Raw genomic sequence first — 24,203 nt, 5'->3', positions numbered from 1 at the left:
TTTAATGTTTTAAAGTATATTTTACAAAATGAACTTCTCAATAGTCAAAATGCTTTTCTGGTTAGGGCAATTTCTTTTGTATAAAGTACATATTTTATTTTTTCCTGTTTGGCAATATTGTGATTTGGACTCAAGAATCTCACTTACTAGGCAAGCAGTCTACCATTTGAGCCATTATACCTAGCACTTTGTTTATCAGATAGACTCTCATACTTTTGCCCAGGGCTAGCTCTGTACACATTGTCTTGGGTTTGTCTCCATGTCCAGTTAGGGGTTTGTTTGTTCTTTTTTTTCCTCCATAGTGCCCATCCTAGGGCTTGAACTCTGGGCCTGGGTACTGTCCTTGAGTATTTTGCTCAAGGCTTGTGCTCTACCACTTAAGCCTCAGCTCCATTTCCATTAGAGATGAGAATCTCACAGACTTTTTTGCTTGGGCTGTATTTGAACTGTGATCATCATATATCAGCTTCTTGAATAGTTAACATTACAGGTGTGAGATGCTGGCACCAGGTTTCCAGTTTTTTTTTTTGAGACAGATCTCACCAACAGTTTTCCTTGAGTTTGCCTCTTGTCTACCTCCCAAATATTTGGGATTTCAGGTATGTGTCACCATGTTCAGCTCTTATTTTACTTTTTGGCAAAGAGGCAGTGCTGAGATTTGAACTCAGGTATGCAGACTTACCAGGTTTACTTTTGTTATTTTGTTATTTGTTGTTATATTTGTTATTTTTTGAATAAGACCTTATGTTTGAATAAAGCAATGAAATGTAACTTATAAGTTACACCATAAATTCTCTTTTCAGTCCTCATTACCATCCATGTTCTTCTGACCAATTGTATAAAACTATGTGAAGAAAAATGAATTTCTTTTGTTGGTGGGAATACTGGGATTAAACATAGGGGCATAGGTGGGAGACAAGTGCTTTACCACTGAACTCTACCTCAAGCTCCAAATTTAATTCTATTGTGAAAGAGGAGGGGAAGGGATTGAGACAGGATATCTCTCTGTAGCTCTGAGCTTAAGATACTCTTGCCTCAGTCTAGGATTACAAGTATGTGCCACCATATCTGGTACCAAATTTAATTCTTAAAAGGAAATGGTAATTCTTATACATTTAAAATCCATTAAAGAAATTTGTCTAGCTCTCTGGATTTAGATTAATTTTCATGACTAACAGCATTTCTTCATTTTTTAAAGTGGTGAATTAAAGCAAGCCAGTGAAAATGTCCAAACTATGAAAATTTCATCTGTGCCTAATAGTTCATCAAAACGAAATGTATCTTTGACTCGAAGCCACAGTGTTGGAGGCCCTTTGCAAAATATTGACTTCTCCCAAAGACCTTATCATGGCATTTCAACAGTCAGTCTCCCAAACAGTCTACAGGAAGTTGTGGTATGTAATACTGCAATCGTATTGTATACTCTTGTCAGTACAGAGTGGAATATTGCACAGTTTGTAATGGAATTAATGACACAGCAAGTAGTAGACAAAAGATTTCCTCATAAACTAAGAACTTTTTAACTTTTTAACATTGAGATTTTGAAATACTTAAAAAAATGCACAGGAGAGAAAATGCGTCCCATGAATCATTCTCTAGCCTCAGAAACTTGTAGTTTATGACTATTCTTTTTTTTTTTTTTTTGGGTCCAGTCATGGGGTCTGAACTCTGGGGCTGGATGCTATCCCTCAGCTCTTCAGCTCAAGGCTAGCGCTCTACCACTTGAGACACAGCGCCACTTCTGGCTTTTTTTTCTGCTTATGTGGTGCTGAGGAATCGAACCCAGGGCCTCAAGCATGCAAAGCAAGCACTCTACCACTGAGCCACCTTCCCAGCCCCAACTATTCATTTTTTTTTATGTCAATCTTCATTCATTTTCTATTTTCTAAATTATTTTTCAGGAAGTTTCATCCTCTTTGTAAATGTTTTCAATATGCATTCCTAAGTGATTTGTTTCATAATAAAATCACAATGCCATTATATAAAAAATAAGAACTAATATGAAGTTATTTAATCTTTGTTCAAATTTCTAATTATAATTCAGTTACCCAGTGTGTGTATGGGGGGGTATTGTTAGAGGCTTCAGGATCAAGTAGAATACCTGCCTTGCAGTTATTTGGAATTTGCTCTAATTCTTTTAAATCTGTACAGTCTTTTTTTCTCCTTTTATTGTTTTTCATTGGTGTTACTAGAGTTTGAACTCAGACCTTGTGCTTGCTAGGCAAATGCTCTACCACTTACCAGCACTCTTCTTGCAATTTGTTGATAAAATTGAGTCATTTGTCCTTTAGACACTACAGTTTTCTACTGTCTTGATTTGGCTGATTGTAGCCTTGTAAATTGATACATGTACTAGGTACTTGATCAGATTCTGGGTTTTATTGCTTGTTTATTTTTGTCTGATGTCATGACCAGTGAAATTGTATGGTATGTTCTCATCAGTATTTGTGATATTAGCAGCTATTAATGTCCCAGATAACTAATTCATTAATAGACTCTACTTTTTTTTTTTTTTTGGTCCGGTCATGGGGCCTGAACTCTGGGCCTGGGCGCTGTCCTTCAGCTCTTCAGCTCAAGGCTAGCGCTCTACCACTTGAGCCATAGCGCCACTTCCAGCTTTTTTTTCCTGCTTATGTGGTGCTGAGTAATTGAACCCAGGGCCTCATGCATGTAAGGCAAGCGCTCTACCGCGGAGCCTGGCCTCTACTTTTTTAAATTATTATATAAAATATATCTATGAGCTGGGAATGTGGCTTAGTGGTAAAGTGCTTGCCTAGCATGCTTGCATGAACCCCTGGGTTCAATTCCTCAGTACCACATAAATAGAAAAGGCCAGAAGTGGCACTGTGGCCCAAGTGATAGAGTGCTAGCCTTGAGCAAAAGAAACTCAGGTACAGGGCCCAGGCCTGAAGTTCAAGCCCTAGGACTGGCAAAAAAATAAATAAATAAAAGAAGTAGGAGGAGGAAGAAGAGGAGGGAGAAGCAGAAGAGAGGAAGGGGAGGAGGAGAAAGAAATATATCTATAAAGAGAAACTTGCCAATGCCTTTTATTTGGTATTTTAAAGATGCATATTAAAAAGTCAGAAAAAATCAGTCCTCCTTCCTCCTTCCTTCCTTCCCTCCTTTTACCAGTTTTCAAAATAATAAATGGCATTCCTAACACTCATTCAATTTGGGGGATTGAGTATCATAATTAATTTTCTAATTTAAGAATTTAAAAATTGCTGTTTATGCTGAGCACTGGTGGCACATGCCTGTAATCCTAGTTAATAAAGTTAATAAGGAAAATGAAAGTCTGAGGGTTGTGGTTCAAAGCCAGCTCAGGCAGAAAAGTGTGATTCTTTTTTTTTTTTTTTTTTGGGTCCGGTCGTGGTGCCTGAACTCTGGGCCTGGGCACTAGTCCCTCAGCTCTTCAGTTCAAGGCTAGCACTCTACCACTTGAGCTACAGCGCCACTTCTGGCTTTTTTCTTTTTGCTTCTTTTTTTTTCTTTTTTGCTTATGTGGTGCTGAGGAATCGAACCCAGGGCCTCATGTATGCAAGGCAAGCACTCTACCACTGAGCCACCTTCCCAGCCCACTATATCTGGTTTTTATGCCACTGCTATGTGTGTCCTTTCCTTAAGAAGCCTTGGTTCTTTTTAGAATTAAATGGAATTTGAGACCACAATCTAGACACTATTTAACTTTTCTAGGGGTTGTTGTAATCAAATGTAAAGTAATAAGATATAATTTTCAAAAGACAAAAAATACAGATATTAACACAAAGAATATCCTATTTATTAGAGTTGCAGAAATAAGGTCATCATTCTATACTATGTAAACTATATAAGCTATATAAATTGTGTCATCATAAAATTATGTAAAATGAACATGTTTTTATATCAACTGAAAAGAAAAAAATGCATAAATATATGATATAAAAATTAATGTTATTTTAATAGGTTTATTGAAATACAGCTAATTCTCTTGCAGTGGTTTAACTTAAGAGAGATTAAATAGCTTAAAGAAAGCTTAAGGAAAGAGATTAAGGTTTTCATTTACTAGGATGTTCTATTACATATAATAATTTGTATCGAAATAACAGGACAAATAGAGAAGTATGATGTCCCTGAAAAGCACTGTTAAGCATGTAGAATTAAAATAGATAATGTTCACTTCTTGTACTTTTTTTTAAAGGACCCTTTAGGAAAAAAACCTAATCCTCCCCCTGTATCTGTGCCGTATTTGAGTCCTCTGGTACTTCGTAAAGAACTTGAATCTCTGTTAGAAAATGAAGGTGATCAGGTGATTCACACATCCTCTTTCATCAATCAACATCCAATCATTTTCTGGAACCTTGTGTGGTATTTCAGACGTTTAGACCTTCCTAGCAACTTGCCAGGACTTATCCTCACATCGGAACATTGTAATGAAGGTGTGCAGGTAGGATATCAATTTCTATACTTACAAAAGTAACTTAATAAGCTAATAAGTCTCTCACTTAAAAGTTGAGGGATAGCACACTGGGACCTTCTATCTTTTTGCTTAGCTGTACATGACTTCCATTTCCAAGGTCTTTTTTTGCTCTTGAATTTATTTCTGCTCTTTCACAGTCTAGAAGTAGTAATAAAACGTATGGATGGAAAACAGTGTGTCTTCTCACTGATAGAGAAGTTATAAACAGTATTTCTACATGTAGCTATGTGGCCTGATATGGTCATACCTAGCTGAAAAGTTACATAGCTCTACAAGCTTTTCCCTTAGTATTGGTGGCTCTTGCCTATAATCTTAGCTCCTCAGGATGCTGAGATCTAGATCCTAGTTTGAAGTCAGCCATGCAGACAAATTGGTGAGACTTGTATCTCACAATTAATGAGCCAAAAGCTAATAGTAGAGCTGTGGCTCAGCCTTAAGAAAAAGCCAAGCAAGAATACAAGGCTGTAGGTGAATCCTGGTAGCTCATGCCTATAATCCTAGCTACTCATGAGGCTACTACTCATGAGATCTGAGGAGTAAGGTTCAAAGGCAGTCCTGGCAGAAAAGGCCATGAGACTTACCTCCGATCAACTACTCAGAAAAAGCCAGAAGTAGCACTGTGGCTCAAGTGGTAGAGTGTTAGCTTTGACAAAAGAAGCTTAGGGACAGTGCACAGGCCCTGAGTTCAAGCCCCAGGACTGTCACAAAATAACTCAGAAACTCTAATTTGACTTTGACTTTTTATTTTGAGATGATACAATACTATTTGGTAAGAAAATAGAAACACCCAGTTTGTCTTACTTTGCAATTTGTTGTAATGATGTTTATTTAACCTTTCATCTAGACTTGTGCTAGTTAATAAGTTGTCATTCCAGTCCTTGAAAGTCAGAATGAGAAACCTATGTCAGAACAGCAAAGAAATTTCTCACCCGACATTAATAGTTTAAAATTTTGCTCAAAATTCTAGGGCCAAAGCCAGGCACCGGTGGCTCACGCCTGTAATGCTAGCTACTCAGGAGGCTGAGATCTGAGGATCACGGTTCAAAGCCAGCCTGGGCAGGAAAGTCCATGAGACTCTTATCTCCAATAAACCACTAGAAAACAAGAAGTGGCACTGTGGCTCAAGTGGTAGAGCGCTCGCCTTGAGCTGAAGAGTGCAGGGACAGCACCAAGCCCAGAGTTCGAGCCCCACGACCAACCAAAAAAAAAAATGTAGTGCCAAAGTTTTGAAATAACTCATCTATTTTATATATAATCAAGTTGTGTTCAGCCCATATTACATTTGGAATGCTAATATTTTTTATTAATGTCTTTTAGCTTCCTTTGTCATCTTTGTCTCAAGATAGCAAACTTGTATATATTCAGCTGTTATGGGATAACATTAATCTTCATCAGGAACCAGAAGAACCTCTGTATGCTTCTTGGAGGAATTCTAGTAAGTAAAATAGAATTAAAAACATAAAAGATTCAGTTACAACCCAAATCTCTTTCACAGGTAATGGATAAGCAAATTGTGTATAATAGTAGAATAGTACTGGGTATGGGAAGGTAGAGCGCTTGCCTTGCATGCCTGAGGCCCTGGGTTCGATTCCTCAGCACCACATAAGCAAAAAGAAAAAAGCCGGAAGTGGCGCTGTGGCTCAAGTGGTAGAGCACTAGCCTTGAGCTGAGGAGCTGAGGGACAGCACCCAGGCCCAGAGTTCAGACCCCACAACCGGACCCGACCCCAAAAAAAGTAGAATAGTACTATTCAGCAATAAAGAAGAATAAAAAAAGAAAAGAATAGTATTAGATATTAACAATTAGGAGGCTAACATAGGAAAATCATGATTTTGAGGCCAGTCTGAGCAACAAAGCAAGACCAAACAAAAATCAGGAAAACAAGTGATTTTTATTAATTCAAATTGATTTGCTATTCTGCTGACACTTTATACCAAATATCAACTAAGTTGAAGAGCAAGTTTTTATTAAATAGCAATTTGCTGGTTATTTTGAGAATAAATTCCCATAGTGGAAAAGTAATATTGATATGTTGGTATAAGATTATAATTCCAATTATAATAAAAGTCTCATAGAGACTTCCAAGGATTCTTGTTTCATTTTTACTCTTGTATAGTTAGAAGCTATTTTCACAAAAGAGATAGAGGGTTATCATCCATGTATTCAGAAGTTTTATGAGACAGACAGAACACATCCTAGTATTAGCAGGCAAATGATATTAATAGGCAGCACATGAGAGAAATGTTAAAATGGTTTACAAATAGAATAGGGCTGCCATAACAAAATACCACAGATGGGTGGTTTAAACAACATAAATTAATTTTCTTAGAATTTTGTAAGTCTTAAGATCATAGTGTCAGCAAGTTTTCTTTTCCCCCTTTGAAGTCTGTCTTCTTGGTTTACAGATGACTCCCCTCTTATTGTATTGCCATGTATACTTTATGATTTATTTTGTTTAGTTGACCACTAGTAACTGAAACAATGGATAAGGTGGAATAAATAGAATAAATAGAAAATCCCAAGGAACACACACATATACACATTTGAACTAGTAAGTTCAACAGGGTTGCAGGATGAAAAATTATATATAGAAATTAATTGTATTCTCATACATTTTTTTTTTTTCGAGACTGGGACTAAAAACTTGATGTCTAGGGGCTGGGAAGGTGGCTCCGTGGTAGAGTGCTTGCCTCGCATGCATAAGGCCCTAGGTTCCTCAGCACAACATAAGCAGAGAAAGCTGGAAGTGGCTCTGTGGCTCAAGTGGTAGAGCGCTAGCCTTGAGCTGAAGAGCTGAGGGACAGTGTCTAGGCCCAGAGTTCAGGCCCCACAACCGACAAAAAAAATAAATAAAAAATAAATAAAATTTGGTAGCTAATGCTTTCACCATTGGCTGGAATTCTTCATTTTGAATGAATAATCCAGTATGTAACTGAAAACTACTTATTTATAATAGCATTAAGAAGGATAAAATACCTAGGAAGAAATTCTGCTAGCAAGGTACAAAACCTCTACTTTGAAATAATTGTTAAGGAATCTAAAGAATAACTGAATAGAATCTCTAATTAGTCCAAATGTGGTAGCTCACAGCTTTAATCCCTTCTACTTGGCAGGTGATCAGGAGAGTCACAGTTTAATGGCAGCCTGGACAAAAAGTTAGTAAAACCCCTTCTCAACAGTATATGATAAGAGATGTCTAATCCCAACTGATAGAGAAGCCATAGTTACAGGGATCCTAATCTGAAGCTAACTCTGGGAAAAAAATCTGAAACTCTTGTCTGAAAAATAACTAAAACAAGAAGAGATAAGGGTGGTAAAGGAAAGGTTAGTGTTAGAGCATCTGTTAGCAGGCTTGAGTTCAAATCCCAATATTGCTCCTCTCAAAAAAGAATGCCTAAATAAATGGAACAAAATCCCATGTTCCTGAATTGTATAAGTTAGTATTTGATTATTAGGATCAGAAAATTATTTATAGATTCAGTGCAACCTCTTAGGAGAGGTGCAGGTAAATTTACAGAAATTGGTACTTCTGTCTTAAAATTCATGTGGATGTTCAGGGGACCCAAAGTAGCCAAAACAATCTTGGAAACAGAAGGGCAAAATTGTAGACCACAAACTTTTCAACTTAAAAACTCACTACAGGGGCTGGGAATGTGGCTTGGTGGTAGAATGCTTGCCTAGCATACATGAAGCCCTAGGTTTGATTCCTCAGTACCACATAAACAGAAAAGGCCAGGGGCTGGGAAGGTGGCTCAGTGGTAGAGTGCTTGCCTTGCATGCATGAGACCCTGGGTTTGATTCCTCGGCACCACAAAAGCAGAGAAAGCCGGAAGTGGCTCTGTGGCTCAAGTGGTAGAGCTCTTCAGCCTTGAGCTGAAGAGCTGAGGGACAGCGCCCAGGCCCAGAGTTCACAACCCATGACCGGAAAAAACAAAAACAAACAAACAAAAAAAAAAAACCAGAAAAGGCCAGAGGTGGCGCTGTGGCTCAAGTGGTACAGTATTAGCCTTGAGCAAAAAGAAGCTCAAGGACAGTGCCCAGTCAGAGTTCAAGCCCCAGGACTGGCAAAACAAAACCAAAAACTCACTACGAAGCTTATATTGACGTGTCACTATACATGGGGGTTGAGAGGGTGATGGGTAGGGTGACATTGATGAAGATGCATTGTACACAGAAATGGTAGCATATGCTTGTACTCTAGGAGGATTATGAGTTCAAGGCCAGCCTGGGCTACATAGCAAGACCCAATCTACCTCTGAAGAGAGGGAAGAAAAATGAAGTGAAAGGGAGAAGAAGGGAGATGAAGGGATATCTGTGCTGAAAATAACACTACTTAAAATGGGAAGTCAATCTACAGATTGGAGGGAAGTATACTTGTAAATTATATATCCTGAAAGTGATTTGTTTTTTAAAGAACCGTTACAACTCAATAACAAAAAATTGGCAGTTGTAAAAATGTATAGGATACAAATGGTAAAATGCCCTTGAAAATATGCTCAGTATCACTAGTCATCAAGGACATGTATATTAGAGCTGAAAAGAGATGAGACTTTATGCTTTATAGGATAGCCATAATACAAAAGATAAATAATAAGAGTTAGGAAAGATATGAAAAAATTGGAATCCTTATACACTGCTGATTAGAATAAAAATAGTACAGTTGCTTAGAAAAAGTTTCCCAAATCTAAGAATGGTATGCAGTTACTATATATAATTATATATATATTATAGTATATATGTGTATATAGTATGTATGTGTGTGTGTGTGTTATACAAAACATATAAACGGATGTCCATAGGAGCTTTTATTTTGCCAGTCCTGGGGCTTGAATTCTGGGCCTGGGCACTGTTCCTGAGCTGCTTTTTGCTCAAGGCTAGTGCTCTACCACTTGAGCCACAGCGTCAGTTCAGGCTTTTTTGAGTAGTTTATTGGAGAAAAGAGTTTTATGGGGACTTTTCTGCCTGGGCTGGCTTCAAATTGTGGTCCTTAGATTTTAGCCTCGTTAAGTAGCTAGGATTACAGATGTGAACCACCAGGGCATGGCATAGGAGGAGCATTTTTATAACAGCTAAAAAATGGAAACAACCTAAATGTTCATCATCTTATGAATGGATAAGTAAAGCAAAAAGGAAAAAATCAACTCTGGGGTTGGAGGCATGCTCATGTAGCAGTGTCAGCCTCAGCCAATGAGTTAACGTGTCAGATACTAAGTTTGAGTTCCAGTTTCAGACCAAAAAAGAAAAAAAGAAAAAGACAAGACGCAAAGCAATTGGAAATTGTATATCCTAAAAGAGATTTGTATATCCTTACATTGGAATAATGAAAGGCCTTGAGTTCAAATTGGGTACTGAAAAAAAATCAGTGTGATATCGATTCATAGCTACAACATGGATGAAGCTTGAAAACATAGGAAAATCCTGTCTCAATGAGAAGTGGTGGCCCATTCCTGTATTCTTAGTTACTGGCAATTGAAGGCAGAAGGATGTAAAGTTTGAGATCACCCTGAATTTGAGGCTAACACTGTCAAACTTAGCAAGACCCTATTTCAAAAACCAAATACAAACAATTAGTCCTACATTCAACCCCCAGTACCAAATAAAAAAAAAAATTGGGGTGGGGGGGAGATCCGGTCGGGGGGCCTGAACTCTGGGCCTGGGCACTGTCCCTCAGCTCTTCAGCTCAAGGCCAGCGCTCTACCACTTGAGCCACAGCGCCACTTCCAGCTTTTTTCTTTTTGCTTATGTGGTGTTGAGGAATCAAACCCAGGGCCTCAGGCATGCAAGGCAGGCGCTCTACCACTGAGCCACCCTCCCAGCCCCTAAATTTTTTTTATTTAAGTAGTTGTACAAGAAAGTTCCCATTCTACAAAACAGTATATGAATACAAAGTGTCTGACAACAAAGAAGTTGGTCACAAAAGATCATATAAAGATTCTTTTATGTGGAAATTTCAGAAAACATTGCAAAACTATATAGGGAGAAAGTAGACAAGCATTTGCCTAGGGCTAAGGCTAGTCTTTTGGGGGTGGCCAAAGTATTGTAAAATTAGCCATGCATCAGTGTTTAATCCTGTAATTCTAACTACTTGGGAGGCTGAGATGTCAATTGAAGTTAGCCCAGGCAACTAAATCAGACTGATCTCCAATTAAGTAGCAAAATGGCAAAAGGGGAAGTGTGGCTCAACTGATAGAACACAAGTAGGAGGTCCTGGGTTCAAGGCCCAGTACTAGAACAAAAAAGATGTGATTATGAATATACTAAATACCATTGAATTGTATACTCTTACAAAGTTATTAACATCACCATCATCATCACTGCTTTTTGAGATGCTATGTCTGGCTATATCCCAGTCTGGCTTTGAATTTTCTGAGGAGCCTTAGTTGGTCTCTACCTAGGTTGAATCCCCAGTAACCAAAAAAAATTTTTTTTGGTCAATAAACCAGTTTTAAAATTAAAGGAGAATACTGAAGTTGCGTGTTATGTATACTCTAAAGTTACAGTATATAGTTTGAAAGTCAAGTCTATTCAGTTGAAGAGCTGAGAGTCAGTTCATAACCCTTATTTCCTCTTGCTGTCATATTAGAGAACTGTCTTTATTTTTTTCCTTTTCTTTTTGTATTTTCTTTTGGCAGTACTAGATTTGGAACACAGGGCCTCACCATACTAGGCAGATGTTCTGCCACTCAGGCTACTCCCTGTGGTTCTTTGCAGATAGGAAGACCACTTTTGCTGAGGCTGATCTGTATCATGATCTTCTGCTTCTGCTTCCCACGTAACTGGGATGAATGGCTCATGGAACCGCACCTAGCTTTTTAAAATTGAGATGTGGTCTTATGAACTCTTTTGCCTTGTTTGACCTGGAGCTGTGATCCTCTTGATTTCATGCACTTTCTTTGAATTAAACAAATAAGTTGTTACTGGTTTATTTTGGAGCTGTGTTACATAAAAACTACATTACTTCATGACAAGCACTAAAATGAGGCTGATGGGGGAGCTATTGTGTAGACATTACTCTCTCTTACTAACATAGATAGTTAGCTCCCAGAATTACTTGCCATATTAAAATATTGTATTTACTTTATCCTGGCTAAACACCTGTTTTTTAGTTTATAGGTTTAATTTTTAGCATGGTTCCACTTCACTCTTATGACTAAAGCACTTTTATAATGTGAGATCTGTATAAATGTTTGCCTTAAGTAGCTCTAGAAATATATTTGTCCTAATTAGGATTAGACTTTGCTGTGTTTAGTAGGAAATGACAGAGGCTTAAACAAGTAAGATTATTCTCTCATATAAAGATGTTACAAACTATATAGTATTGTATAGCATACATCTTTATTTTTCAATTAGAAAAGAAACAATTTTAAAGAAATAATGAATTAGAAAATTTAGGAGAAGTAGGCAAACTCCTCTGCCATCAGAGGACCAGGATCCTTGTGTCCGTTTTATAATCAGTAGTTTTTTTTGTTTGTTTGTTTTTTGGGGTCCGGTCATGGGTCCTGAACTCTGGGCCTGGGCGCTGTCCCTCAGCTCTTCAGCTCAAGGCTAGCGCTCTACCACTTGAGCCATAGCGCCACTTCTGGCTTTTTTCTTTTTGCTTATGTGGTGCTGAAGAATCGAACCCAGGGCCTCATGCATGCAAGGCAAGCGCTCTACCACTGAGCCACCTTCCCAGCCCCTATAATCAGTAGTTTTTGCCTCATGACCACAAGATGGCTGCTGGAGTTCAAATTAGCTATCACATCTCAGCCTCAGGTAAGAAACTATAATGTTGCGGGGAAAGGGATAGGTCCGCATTATCTTTTTTTTTTTTGGTCGGTCATGGGGCCTGGGCTCTGTCCCTCAGCTCTTCAGCTCAAGGCTAGCACTCTACCACTTGAGCCACAGTGCACTTCCAGCTTTTTCTGCTTCTATGGTGCTGAGGAATGGAACCCAGGTCCTCATGCATGCAAGGCAAACACTCTACTACTGAGCCACCTTCCCAGCCCATGATTTCCATTATCTTAAGAAAGCAGGAAAATGTGTGTGTGTGTGTGTGTGTGTGTGTGTGTGTATGTGCGTGTGCGTGCATGCGCATGTGTGCGCATCCCTGAGCTTTTGTGCTCAAGGCTAATGTACTACCATTTGAGCCATACAGCTCCACTTTTGGCTTTTGGTGATTAAATGGAGATAAGATTCTTTCAGGTTTGTCTTCCCAGGCTGACTTTAAACAGTGATCCTCAGATATCAGCCTTCTGAGTAGTTAGGATTGCAGGTGTGAGCCATTGACACCTGGCTGGTAGAGTAATTTTTTAGTTAGCATATTGTCACTTAATGTTGCAGTCAACAGAGAGATAATGTTTACTAGACAACTAGAAATTGACAGAACTCTGGAAAAGAAAATTTCATTAATAATTGGAAAAAACCTTACTGTGTTCTTATTATTAGATTCTGAAAAGAAATTATCTCTTCTATCAGAGGAACAACAAGCCACAAGCACTTTGGTAGAAGCTATTAGGCAGAGTATTCGGCATAATGATGTGCTTAGGCCCATCCGCCTGCTCTCCCAGCAAGTGAAACCAGACATGAAAAGACAAAGGTAATAGTATTCATATGTTTTACTTGATGCAACTCAATTTCAAGTTTTAAATTTATATACTTTTTTTTTTTGGTCGGTCATGGGGCTTGAACTCTGGGCCTGGGCGCTGTCTCTCAACTCTTCAGCTCAAGGCTAGCGCTCTACCACTTGAGCTATAGTGCCACTTCCGGTTTTCTGGTGGTTTATTGGAGATAGGAGTCTCACGGTCTCTCCTGCCCGGGCTGGCTTTGAACCGAGATCCTCAGATCTCAGCCTCCTGAGTAGCTAGGATTACAGGGGTGAGCCACCAGCGTCCGGCCTATATACTATTTTTTAAAATATCTGTAAAAGAAATACGTATTTGTTGCCTAATATGTATTTGTTGTTGTGATAAATGCTACCCAAATATATCCTTTCATGATTGCACACAAAGATATAATAAAAATACCTGTACACAGATTAAATTTTAGGATAATAAATCATTGAAATTTAAGATACACTGTATATTTTGGGAACTACTGCTGCTCTTCATTGGAAATGATTTGTGAATTTATTAACAACAGTAAACATATGTGCTACTCAGGTAGGCTCTGTGATTACACACAGATCTTTTTTGTTCATTGTAAAAGTATGGAGGGTCAGAGGCGTAGCTCAGCAGTTGAGCACCAGATTAGGAAGTTGAGGCTCTGAATTCAAATACTAGTAATAAGTAATATATATAAAATGGGATTAGGATTAGAAGTCGAAACAATTTAGGAAAGTGATAGAAACAATATTCTTTTTTTTTTTTTTTTGTCGGTCGTGGGGCTTGAACTCTGGGCCTGGGCGTTGTCCCTCAGCTCTTTTGCTCAAGGCCAGGGCTCTTCCACTTGAGCTACAGCGCCACTTCCAGTTTTGTGGTGGTTTATTGGAGATAGGAGTCTCACGGTCTCTCCTGCCCGGGCTGGCTTTGAACCGAGATCCTCAGATCTCAGCCTCCTGAGTAGCTAGGATTACAGGCGTGAGCCACCAGCGCCCGGCTTAGAAACAATATTCTATAAAGGATCTGACACTGTGTTGGTCCTTTAGTGTTAGCTAAACTGTTTGGCTCAGTACTGATCCCTACCTGTCTTGGTGAGTGAAGCTTAGTAGAAGCTTCTGAAAATTCAATTACCCGTAAATACTATTAATGTTTCTCATTCACGGTCTCTTTGAAGATAAACTCAGAAATGATAGGGCAAGAATTGACTGAAAAATGAATGGATTCACTGATTACAACTGTGGAGGTAGAGATGACCTCTTTACAGTTTAAAGTGTATGTGTCTGTAGTTTAAGAGTAGGAAGTAATACCAGAAATGTCTTATTATGGTTTCTGGCTTTTTGTAAAGAAAGCTACATGAGGTGTTGTAGAATTAGTGTTAGTTGCTAATTTTTTTCTCCCTATAAATTAGTTTATCTCTTTTTTTTTTTTTGTCGGTTCTGGGTCCTGAACTCTGGGCCTGGGTGCTGTCCCTCAGCTCTTCAGCTCAAGGCTAGCGCTCTACCACTTGAGCCACAGTGCCACTTTTGGCTATTTTCTGCTTATGTGGTGCTGAGGAATTGAACCCAGGGCCTCATGCATGCAAGGCAAGCACTCTACCACTGAGCCAACTTCCCAGCCCCTAGTTTATCTCTTAAGTTTCCCACTCATCCTTATTTTTAATTTTTTTATTCTGCAGTGCTGGAGATGTTGAACCCAGGCTTTATTGCATGCTAGGCAAACACAGGGCCACTGAGCCATATTCCAAGCTCTTTATTTTTAGCTGTTGTGAAGTCTTTCCTTGTCCTTTTCCCTTTTCTTTTTCCTTTTTTCTTCTTTTCCACTTGTTTTGGGGAGGTTTTGTTTGGTTTCTTCTTGATTTATGATCTCATGTAGCCCAGGCTGGCCTTGAACACTGAATCCTCTTGATTTATGTCTGGTGAGCTCCACCAGGCCCAACTGCGAAACTCATTTTTAATGTTTAACTTTGTGACATTCATATGTCCACACCAAATAAAAGTTATTTAATTTATTCTTTGCTATTGGGATGAGCAATAAAGAGGCAATCCATATCTTACCTTTTGTCCAAGGGTTAAAAGACCCTTTTCTCCAAAATCATTACTTCGTTCGATGGCAAGAGACTTAAGACTCTGCTATTATAAATTTTAGTTATAAATTTTAGTTAAATATTACTGTACTTTTAATTGTAATAAAGTTACAAGTTCTCTTTGTCATTGAAGTAAATAAAGCTTTATGACCTCTACTTTCCTTTTTTTCCCTTCTGTCTTCCTTCACTCCCTCCTTTCTTCCCTCCTTACCTTCCTCCCTTTCTCCTTTCTTCCCTTTAATTTTTTTTTTTTTTTTTTTTGTCGGTCGTGGGCTTGAATTCTGGGCCTGTGCTCTTCAGCTCAAGGCTAGTGCTCTACCGCTTGAGCCACAGCTCTACTTCCTGCTTTCTGGACTTTCCTGCCCAGACTAGCTTTGGACTATGATCCTCAGATCTCAACCTCCTGAGTAGGCGTGAGCCACCAGGACCTGGCTTTCTTCCTTCTTTTCCCTTGCTGGCAATCAAACCCTAGGCTTTGAGAATGTTAGGCAAACACTATACAACTGAACTCCATCTCCAATTCTCAAGACTTTGAAACAGACACAGGACATTGCAAAAATAGCACAGAATTCAATTTAGCATTTTCCACCCTCCTCAAAAGACATCTCATATACCTGTAGTATGCTAGCAAACCCAGAATGTTTATGTGGTTACATAATTGTTGGTCATACAAAATGCTAAAGAACTTAATCTGTTTTTAATATTTTAAATGAGCCTACATCTGTGTATACATGACTTTATATTATTTGCCCATTAACTTTCAAAATACATTTGTTTTACAGGAGTTTATACAGAGAAATCCTTTTCTTATCATTAGTGTCTCTTGGAAGAGAAAATATTGATATTGGTAAGTTTGTTAAGTGAGGAATTACTAGAGTGGTTCTTAATTTTATTTGATAAAGTTTAGGTTTTTTTTTCACTGTAGCTGGTGGAATGGTGTTAGTCAAATGTTTAGCCCAGTGGTAAACTGTGTGGTATACACAAAGGTCCAGATTCAACCTAGCACTGAAAAACAGACCTGATAGCCAATATATAAATACTTGCTTTTAGAAAGATCACTATCTTTAAATGTCTAACTTGAATATGCAGAACTTGATTATTTGCAGTTAACCAATTACAACTACATTTTTTGAAAATGTCTTTCAGAGGCTTTTGACAACGAATATGGACTTGCATACAATAGTCTGTCTTCAGAGATTCTTAAAAAGTTACAGAGAATTGATGCCCCACCAAGTATCAGCGCGGAGTGGTGCAGGAAGTGTTTTGGAGCGCCTCTCATTTAAGTAAATGATTCATTTGGCTTTCAACACAGTGCTAAGGGAACAGATTGTGTCTGGAAACATTAGAAGTGCTTTCCAAATCCTAAGAAATGGTGAAAATTGAAATGTCTCAAATGGTAATTCACACTGAATCGTCTAAAAATGCCATTAACATGTCCTTAGGTTTATTGATGTTGAAAAGTTTCAACTCCTAAACTTTCTCTGCTGCAAACTTTTTTTGGATTTCACAGTATTTGTAGTAGGATAGTAATAGGGAAAAGAAAAACCAAGTCATCTGAAGCATTTGTTATATTTGTTTATATTTTTGAAAGATTTGGGGAATGGCAAATCAAACTTGCCTAACCTCAAAGGAAATGAAATATTTCAATTGTAAGAGCAACTATTTGTGTGACTATATATGTAGGGAAGTTGTGTAGTTATGTGTATAAGTGTATATTTATTAAAATACTTAAATTGCATGTTGCAATAGTTTTCTGAAAGGGTTGTCTCATTGCCTTTTAAATGACTACTGCTAAACTAATCTGTAGTCATTAATCCCTAAATTATCTAAAAGTCATGACAACTGCCTTCCTTGATTTAAAAATTTAATATATATATATCACCTTTTTATTATGAATTATTTTGCTTAATGAATTGTATCTTGAATATCCAGGTACTTCCATATTCTTCCAATACTGTGTTCATTTGCAGTAGCCTTAAAATTAACTTCATAACAGTTATTTGGAACATGCCTAAAATGCACAAGTATATAGTTTATGTCCTGAAATCTTTTGCCACTTTTTTTAAACCTGTGGGATAAACTTGCACTGCAAACATGTTTTATTCTTGTACAATATTTAGATTTATATGCTTTTGAGTAAAAATGTGCATTTGTAAATACTTTTTTTTAGGTTCAATTAAGTCTTAAAACTAAAGCTCATTGAGCTTGTTGCCAGTAGGTTTAAGAAAATTATGACCTCACATGCCTTACTTTTGACATTTATCATGCTTTTTGTTAAAAAACATCCATTATGAACAATATAAGTTTGCCTTAACTCTACATTTAAAACCCAACCGTTCGTATGTGTGTGAATTTACAATAATTATGCAGGTGACTGAATCAGTTGACACACAAAATAATTACCTCCATCTGATACACTTAACAGCACAAATCCTACTAAAAATTAGTTATTGTATCAGTATTTCAACATTTGAAGTTTAATCTGACCTATGCAAAATTCTAGTCTGAATTTGTTAAAATGCTAAAAAAAGAATTTATCGGAAGTTGTGTACATCTTTATTAACTTCAAATTGGATCTTTTGCACTGTCTCAGGAGTATATATTTTTGCAATTTAGAACACTTATTGACCCAACACATTTTGGATTTAACTTGCATATAAAACTTGCAGCTGAATAAAATGAAAAATAATTTTAAATTCACTGTGCTTGTCTGTTACATTTTAAGGGTCTTTGCAACCTGTAGTTAGAATTGTTGGGATCCCAGTATGTTTTTTTTCTTGTCTTCTTCATAGCTTGAAATAACTTGTTCACCAATTTCTTTACTAATGTGTAAACAAGGTCTCTACACATGTAGGAAAATATAGGAAAGCATGGTGGCACATAAGCATCCCAGTGAAGTTAAGGCAGAAATCTTGTGGAGCCAAGGAAAAACACAATCTTTTTGTAACATTAACATTTATGCTGGTACTAGGACTTGAACTCAGGGCCTGTGTGCTGTCCCTCAGCTTTTTCACTCAGAACTGGCCCTTTATCATGAGGTACAGCTCCTTTTTGGTGGTTAATTGGAGATAAAAGTTTCACTGAGTTTCCTGAGTTGACTTTGAACCATGACTTTTAGATTGCTTAGCAAAACCCAAGCTTGGTATTGTGAACTGTCTTCAGTTCAGCTTGACCATAGCAACTGAAAGAGCATAAATTTTTTTTTGCTGTGTAGCAAAAATATCTAATAGGAAATTACCAGTTTAGGGAGTTTTTGTTTTGAAAGCTGAAAGTATCCTTCACATCCATCCCAGGGGACCATGCAGAGGCAAGCAGGCACAGGATAAAGATCATTATTAAGATTAGAAGAGCCATATTTCTAAGAGGTGGGTCTGAGTGGAGAGAGGGAGGGGCCAGCTGCATGTTGGGAACTCCAGGGCTGGGAGGAGCTCAGGTCTAGGTGGAGCTGAGAACCAAAGGTGGGCATAATGCTGGTAAGTTTTATTATTGAAGAAAAATTATGCATTCACTTTTCTCCAGTTTGCTCTTGGCATGCTTCTAATGACACCAGAATCCATAACAGAACCACTTGAATCAATGATAGCCAGTGTGCACACTCTGTAGTTAATTCCCATAATTGCCACCAGTTCTATTTCAGATTTTCTCAAGACAAGGCAGCTGTAATTTCCCTATACCCAGTCTGATAATCTTCAGAGTGCTTATACCCCACCTTGTAATTTCCACTTTTAAGTTGGAGTCTAGAGTAAAGCAGCTGACTACACACCTTGAATAAGAAAAGTAGGGTGCCCTAATAAGAGCTACTGAATCCAGACTGCATTTCACCAAAACTACCAAGCTGGTAGTGTGGTTGGCCATGGGGCTTGGGCACAATTGAGTTTTGGAAAGCTAGCACTATGCACCTTTTGGGTGGCACAATTGAGTCTTAGGGATTTTACTGCCTGGGGTTAGCTTTCCCCTGTGATCCTTACACTCTCAGCCTTGTGCATAGCTTGGATTATAGGTATGATTACATTTGCAAAGCACTGATTTGGGATTTACATTTTAAAGCTACTTGAAACAAGGTGCTGGTGGCTGACTCCTGTGATCTTAATTACTCAGGAGGCCAAGATCTAAGGATCTCAGCTCAAAGCCAGCCCCTTCAGTAAAGTCCATAAGATTCTTATCTCCAATAAACCATCAGAAAACTGAAGTGATGCTGTAGAGTGGTAGAGTGCTCACCTTGAGCTGAGACACCACCCCAGGCTCCATGAGTGACAAATCTACTCTGCATTGTTTTTGTACCTTGCGATTCTCCTAGTCAGTTCACTGCCTGCCAGTGCTACATTAAGACCATTTCAAAAACAGATCCTAAGGGTCCTATTCCATTCATTTTCAGAATGTAGATATGGCTCAGGTAGAACACCAACATGATCAATATTGGCAGTCATCTCTCCATTACTCAATCACCTTTTGAAAATAGTATGTTCAATATTTTATGCTTAAGAATCTTAAATTTCCCTCCCCCACGATATAACCCCTTTCACCGTACTTGATGTTGGTACAATTTGTGGAGGGGAAGGGAAAAAAATTGTTTAAATAGGGATACAGGTAGACCCATTGCAACAATGAGATGTACAAACGAACTTTACAACTTTGGCAGTGGGAGGGAGACGATAGGAAGGAGAAACAAAGGAGGCAACAATGTAAGAAATGTACTCATTATCTTGCCTATGTAATTCTAGCTTCTCTGTATTTTCACAATAAAAATTTGAAATAAAAAAAAATCTTAAATTCCATTCCAGAAAAATCACAATCCCAGTTCTTTGTCGGTTGTGGGGCTTGAACTGTGGTCTTTGGTGCTGTCCTTCAGCTTTACCACTTGAGCCACAGCACCACCTCTCGTTTTCTGGTGGTTTATTGGAGATGAGTCTCTCGGGCTGGCTTTGAGCCATGATCACTATCCCAATTTTTTTTAATACTTTTGTCTGCTAAACGACTCATTTCCCCCCATTTATCCCACTAAATAAAGCCAATAAAGGAGACAATTAAGGTCTTATTTATTTGTTATTGATAGACTCTTATTTTTGACTGGACTCAGACTTAGAAGTAGAAGCTCTCAGAGAGGACAGCCTTCGTCTCTTGGCAATCTGTTCCTGCCGTTTTTCTTTGGCTTCCTAAGAACAAAAGGGCACAGTTATGGCTCTTATCTATGAGAAGCACAAATCCAAACAAAGCCAGTTCTGCTTATCATCCCCCCTCTCCCACAATCATCTTAGATTTACCTTCATTCTCTTAGCCAGAAGCTTAGCATATTCTGCAGCTTCCTCCTTGTTTTTCTTAGTACGTTGTTTCTTCAGAGCAATACGGCGGCGTTTGTGTTGCAGGACACGTGGAGTAACAAGACGCTGAATCTTGGGTGCTTTGGTCCTGGGTTTTTTACCTAAAAATGAACATGACCCAATCAATTCTCAGTAATATATTTACTGGAATGCAGTTATAGCCTAGTTGTAAAGCACTTGTCTAATATGCATAAACCACTTTAGTATTTATTGCTAAGAGTTTACTATGTGCCGGTGTTATCCTGTAAGTCTAAACTACTCAAGAGGCTGAAACCTTGAAGACTGAGTTTGAAGCTAGCTTGGGCAGAAAAATCAGGGAGACTATTTCCAAATAACCAGTAAAATGTAGGATTTGGAGGTATTGCTTAAGTAGTAGAGTAGCAGTTTCAATTCAAGCAAGAAACGGTGAATTCAAGCTACAGATAAAAAACACAATGCCAGGGGCTGGGAAGATGGCTCAGTGGTAGAGCGCTTGCCTTGCATGCATGAGGCCCTGGGTTCGATTCCTCAGCACCACATAAGCAAAAAAGAAAAAAAAAACCTGAAGTGGCGCTGTTGCTCAAGTGGCAGGGCGCTAGCCTTGAACTGAAGAGCTGAGGGACAGCGCCCAAGCCCAGAGTTCAGGCCCCCACAACCGGACCCCGCCCCCCCAAAACAAAAACATAATGCCATTATTTTCCAGTGCCACTCAATGTTTAAGTGTGAGCTATCAAAATTGTAAAACACACTCAATATCACCATTTATGCTTGAATCTCTTTCCTGACAGATTCTGCCAACTTGAGCAAATAAAACTAAAGCTGACTAACAATGGCTTCCATCTCTAATCCTAGCTACTTGGGGAATATCTGAGGACTGCCATTTGTACCCAGCCTGGACAGGATCTAGACTTATCTTAGTTAGAACTTGTTCTACATAGGTACCTAAATATTTGGTTTGACCAAAGAACATACCTAACAATTTTATGTGATAAAATGCCTGACAACAAAACCCACACATTCCAGACATGTCAGAAAAAAAAAAATGCACCCTATTCTCTATAGAGAATTTACTGCTATGCATCACTGGTTTGGACCCTTCCCACTCTGGTGGGGAGCATGTTGCATAATGAACATGATATATGCTCTTAAAATTACAAAACCTCGATGGGAAGGGATAGTAAGGGGAAACAAAGGAGGAGGTAACAATGCTTGGTAAGAAATGTACTTATTACCTTGCTCATGTAATTGTAACCCCTCTGTACGGTATTTATATATACACACATACACACACACCAAAACCTCTAGCTGGGCATTGGTGGCTCATGCCTGTAATCCTAGCAACTCTAGGAGGCTGAGATCTGAGGACCTTGATTTGAAGCCAGACCAGATAGGAAACTATGCAAAGCCAGAAGTGGAGCTGTAGCTCAAGTGGTAGAGCATTAATTAGCCTTGAACAACAATTTAAAAAAGCAGCTCAGGGACTGTGTCCAAGGCCCTGAGTTCAAGTCCCAGGACCAGCACCAACTCTTCTTCTCCAAACCCAAACTTTATACCCTTTCATTATGATACTGCAGTTTTGCAACATCTGACTTTCATTCTGCTAAACTATTACTGGCAACAGAAAACCAGTTTAAATTGCAGTAGAAAAAAAGCATTGCTTCTATTTCATTTTTAGCCACCCCCAATGCACTAATTATATCCTTGATATGAAAACCTTAAAGAATGCGTAGGTAAAAATACAAACACCTTTATTTTTCCTCTTCCTTGGCATTCCTAAGTCTGAGGTAAGGAGCTTAAAATTGGTAAGTTACCTAAACTCATTCTCTAGGTTTTATGCAAAAATCTGACCAATCACTATTTACACCAAGTCCAAACTTCAAAATTCCACTTACCTTCTTTGTTCAAGGGTTTTCGAACAACATACTGGCGGACATCATCTTCTTTAGAGAGATTGAAAAGTTTGCGGATTCTGCTAGCCCGTTTGGGTCCCAGACGGCGGGGTACAGTGGTATCTGTCAGTCCAGGAATATCCTTTTCTCCTTAGGAAACAAGACAAAATGTTTTAGGGTTCATAATTATGGGTTTATGTTGAATTGTAGTTAAAACTAGTAAGGAAGCTCACTGGCCAATGCATAGACTATATAAATAAGAAAGCCATTGGGACAAGTCAATATGAAAATTGGACTTTGTGATAAGGCTCACCTTTTTTTACAATAACCAAGTTGAGAACACTCAGATTGGCATCCACAATGCAACCCCGAACAGATTTGCGTTTTCTCTCTCCAGTTCTTCTTGGTCTGTAACAGGAATGCCCCTTGCTCAGTAGCAAGCGAACTCTTCCATGTGTCAAAACACCTTGCTTCATGGGAAAACCTTGTTTGTCGTTCCCACCACTGATTCGGACTACATAACCCTGCATGAATATAAAATGACATATTAATATTTGGATTCACTTCTAAAACACTATACAACTCACTAAAGCCAATTTGAACGTTCAGGGCATGCCTCAACTGGAGCATGAAGCAGAGTTAAAACTCCAGCACCACTATTGCCAATATTGTTTTCATTTCCAATTTGCCAGGTATCTAGCAAATGTCTTTCAACTTCCATTTTTTCTAACATGTTTTCCAAGAGAAAGCCCTGTGACAAAAATGTATATACCAATTTACTAATGAGCAAAAAACAAATCACACTTCTTCTTGCACTTAATTCTTTGGAGAATAACTGACCATTTGGCATGATAAATGTAGCAAGTACTATAATTCATGTTAATTTTCCAGCCTAATGCAATAGACAAGTCCACTAAGTGACTGCTTCTACTACATCAACTGACACTTGGAAGTAACCTAAGGCCCAAGTACAGAACCCAAAATTTGAGCTTCACTCCAAATAACTAATCATGTCTTCTCCCATTATGACTGCCATAATTCGAGAGCCAACTTTTTTACCTTCCATTCTTCACCCAGAGCGTCAGCGGCAACTTCTGTGGCCATACGCTTCTCATAGAAAGTACGGAGTTTGCGTTCATCGTCCACTTCAATGAGTTTCTGACAGCCAGTGGCTGGGAAGGAGATATTCAGCTAAGGTTTTAAAGGGAAACATAGCTTAGAAGCCACTCACACAGAAAACTGTAGAACCACACACAACGGTTGTACCGCTGCAAGAGACGTGAAGTCATTTTACTACAAGCACGATAATGGGCGACCAGTAGCAGGACGCACGCTTGCCTCAGACCCCAGAGGGACGCCAGGAACTGGACGTAACTGGTCTAAGAGCCGAACCACAGGCTTGTCGCACACTAGGCCCCAAGACCCACGTCCGCCCCGGATGGGCAATGAGGGCGCCGCCATGGCGCTTCCCAAGCCGACCGGAGGTCTAGCTGCAATCGTCCGCCATCCGCTCACCCCCAGGAGGATGGGTCCCCAAAAAGAGAGCTTTATCCTGCCTCAGACCTTTCCCTACCCAGATCCGGGTTTTCAGAGCACCAGGACCCCGGTAAGAGTGCTAAGGCCAGGCACAAGTTCCCTAAGTCAATTCAGACAGCCGCTACCGCCGCGTACCTTCATGGTGAAGCAGCTGCTCGCGCGGGAGGCGCCACGGAAAAGAGGCCTGACTTCCGCTTACCCGAGGTCACATAGCGCTCCGAGTCCTCGCGAGATTGGGAGGCCCTGGAGACGGCGGAAGTGAACGCCTCAGAGGCGGTGCTCCTGACGCTGTTCTGCGTCTGGGCAGGTTGTTCGCGGACTTGAGCTTTGGGCGGCGCCGGTGGATCAGCTTCTGATTAGTGA

At 39.0% G+C, this 24,203-nt stretch overlaps 2 protein-coding genes across 5 annotated transcripts in view; one reads left to right on the top strand and one right to left on the bottom strand.

The window, feature by feature from the left end:
• Dennd4c (DENN domain containing 4C) overlaps nucleotides 1-17,818 on the top strand; it is a 114,436-nt gene extending 96,618 nt beyond the window's left edge. For 3 of the 4 annotated variants that reach the window (XM_042692879.1, XM_042692876.1, XM_042692877.1), the window contains 6 exons: nucleotides 1,199-1,394; nucleotides 4,178-4,423; nucleotides 5,774-5,891; nucleotides 12,884-13,034; nucleotides 15,901-15,965; nucleotides 16,265-17,818. In XM_042692879.1, the coding sequence (XP_042548813.1) occupies nucleotides 1,199-1,394; nucleotides 4,178-4,423; nucleotides 5,774-5,891; nucleotides 12,884-13,034; nucleotides 15,901-15,965; nucleotides 16,265-16,401 (913 nt within the window). In that variant the 3' untranslated portion in view covers nucleotides 16,402-17,818. The remainder of the gene's footprint in view (nucleotides 1-1,198; nucleotides 1,395-4,177; nucleotides 4,424-5,773; nucleotides 5,892-12,883; nucleotides 13,035-15,900; nucleotides 15,966-16,264) is intronic. The other variant, XM_042692878.1, reaches the window with a different exon arrangement.
• Nucleotides 17,819-20,137: 2,319 nt separating this feature from the next.
• On the bottom strand, nucleotides 20,138-24,077 carry Rps6 (ribosomal protein S6). The gene is made up of 6 exons (XM_042692919.1): nucleotides 23,976-24,077; nucleotides 23,364-23,495; nucleotides 22,618-22,828; nucleotides 22,308-22,454; nucleotides 20,380-20,537; nucleotides 20,138-20,271 (listed from the first exon to the last, which is right to left on the bottom strand). The coding sequence occupies exons 1-6, from the start codon at nucleotides 23,979-23,981 to the stop codon at nucleotides 20,176-20,178; spliced, it is 750 nt and encodes a 249-aa protein (XP_042548853.1). The 5' UTR covers nucleotides 23,982-24,077; the 3' UTR covers nucleotides 20,138-20,175.
• Nucleotides 24,078-24,203: the final 126 nt, after the last annotated feature.

This window comes from Dipodomys spectabilis, unplaced genomic scaffold, assembly GCF_019054845.1.
Source record: "Dipodomys spectabilis isolate Male_0828 unplaced genomic scaffold, ASM1905484v1 ptg000158l, whole genome shotgun sequence".
Classification (NCBI taxonomy): Eukaryota; Metazoa; Chordata; class Mammalia; order Rodentia; family Heteromyidae; genus Dipodomys; species Dipodomys spectabilis.
This window is presented reverse-complemented; position numbering and strand designations above follow the sequence as displayed.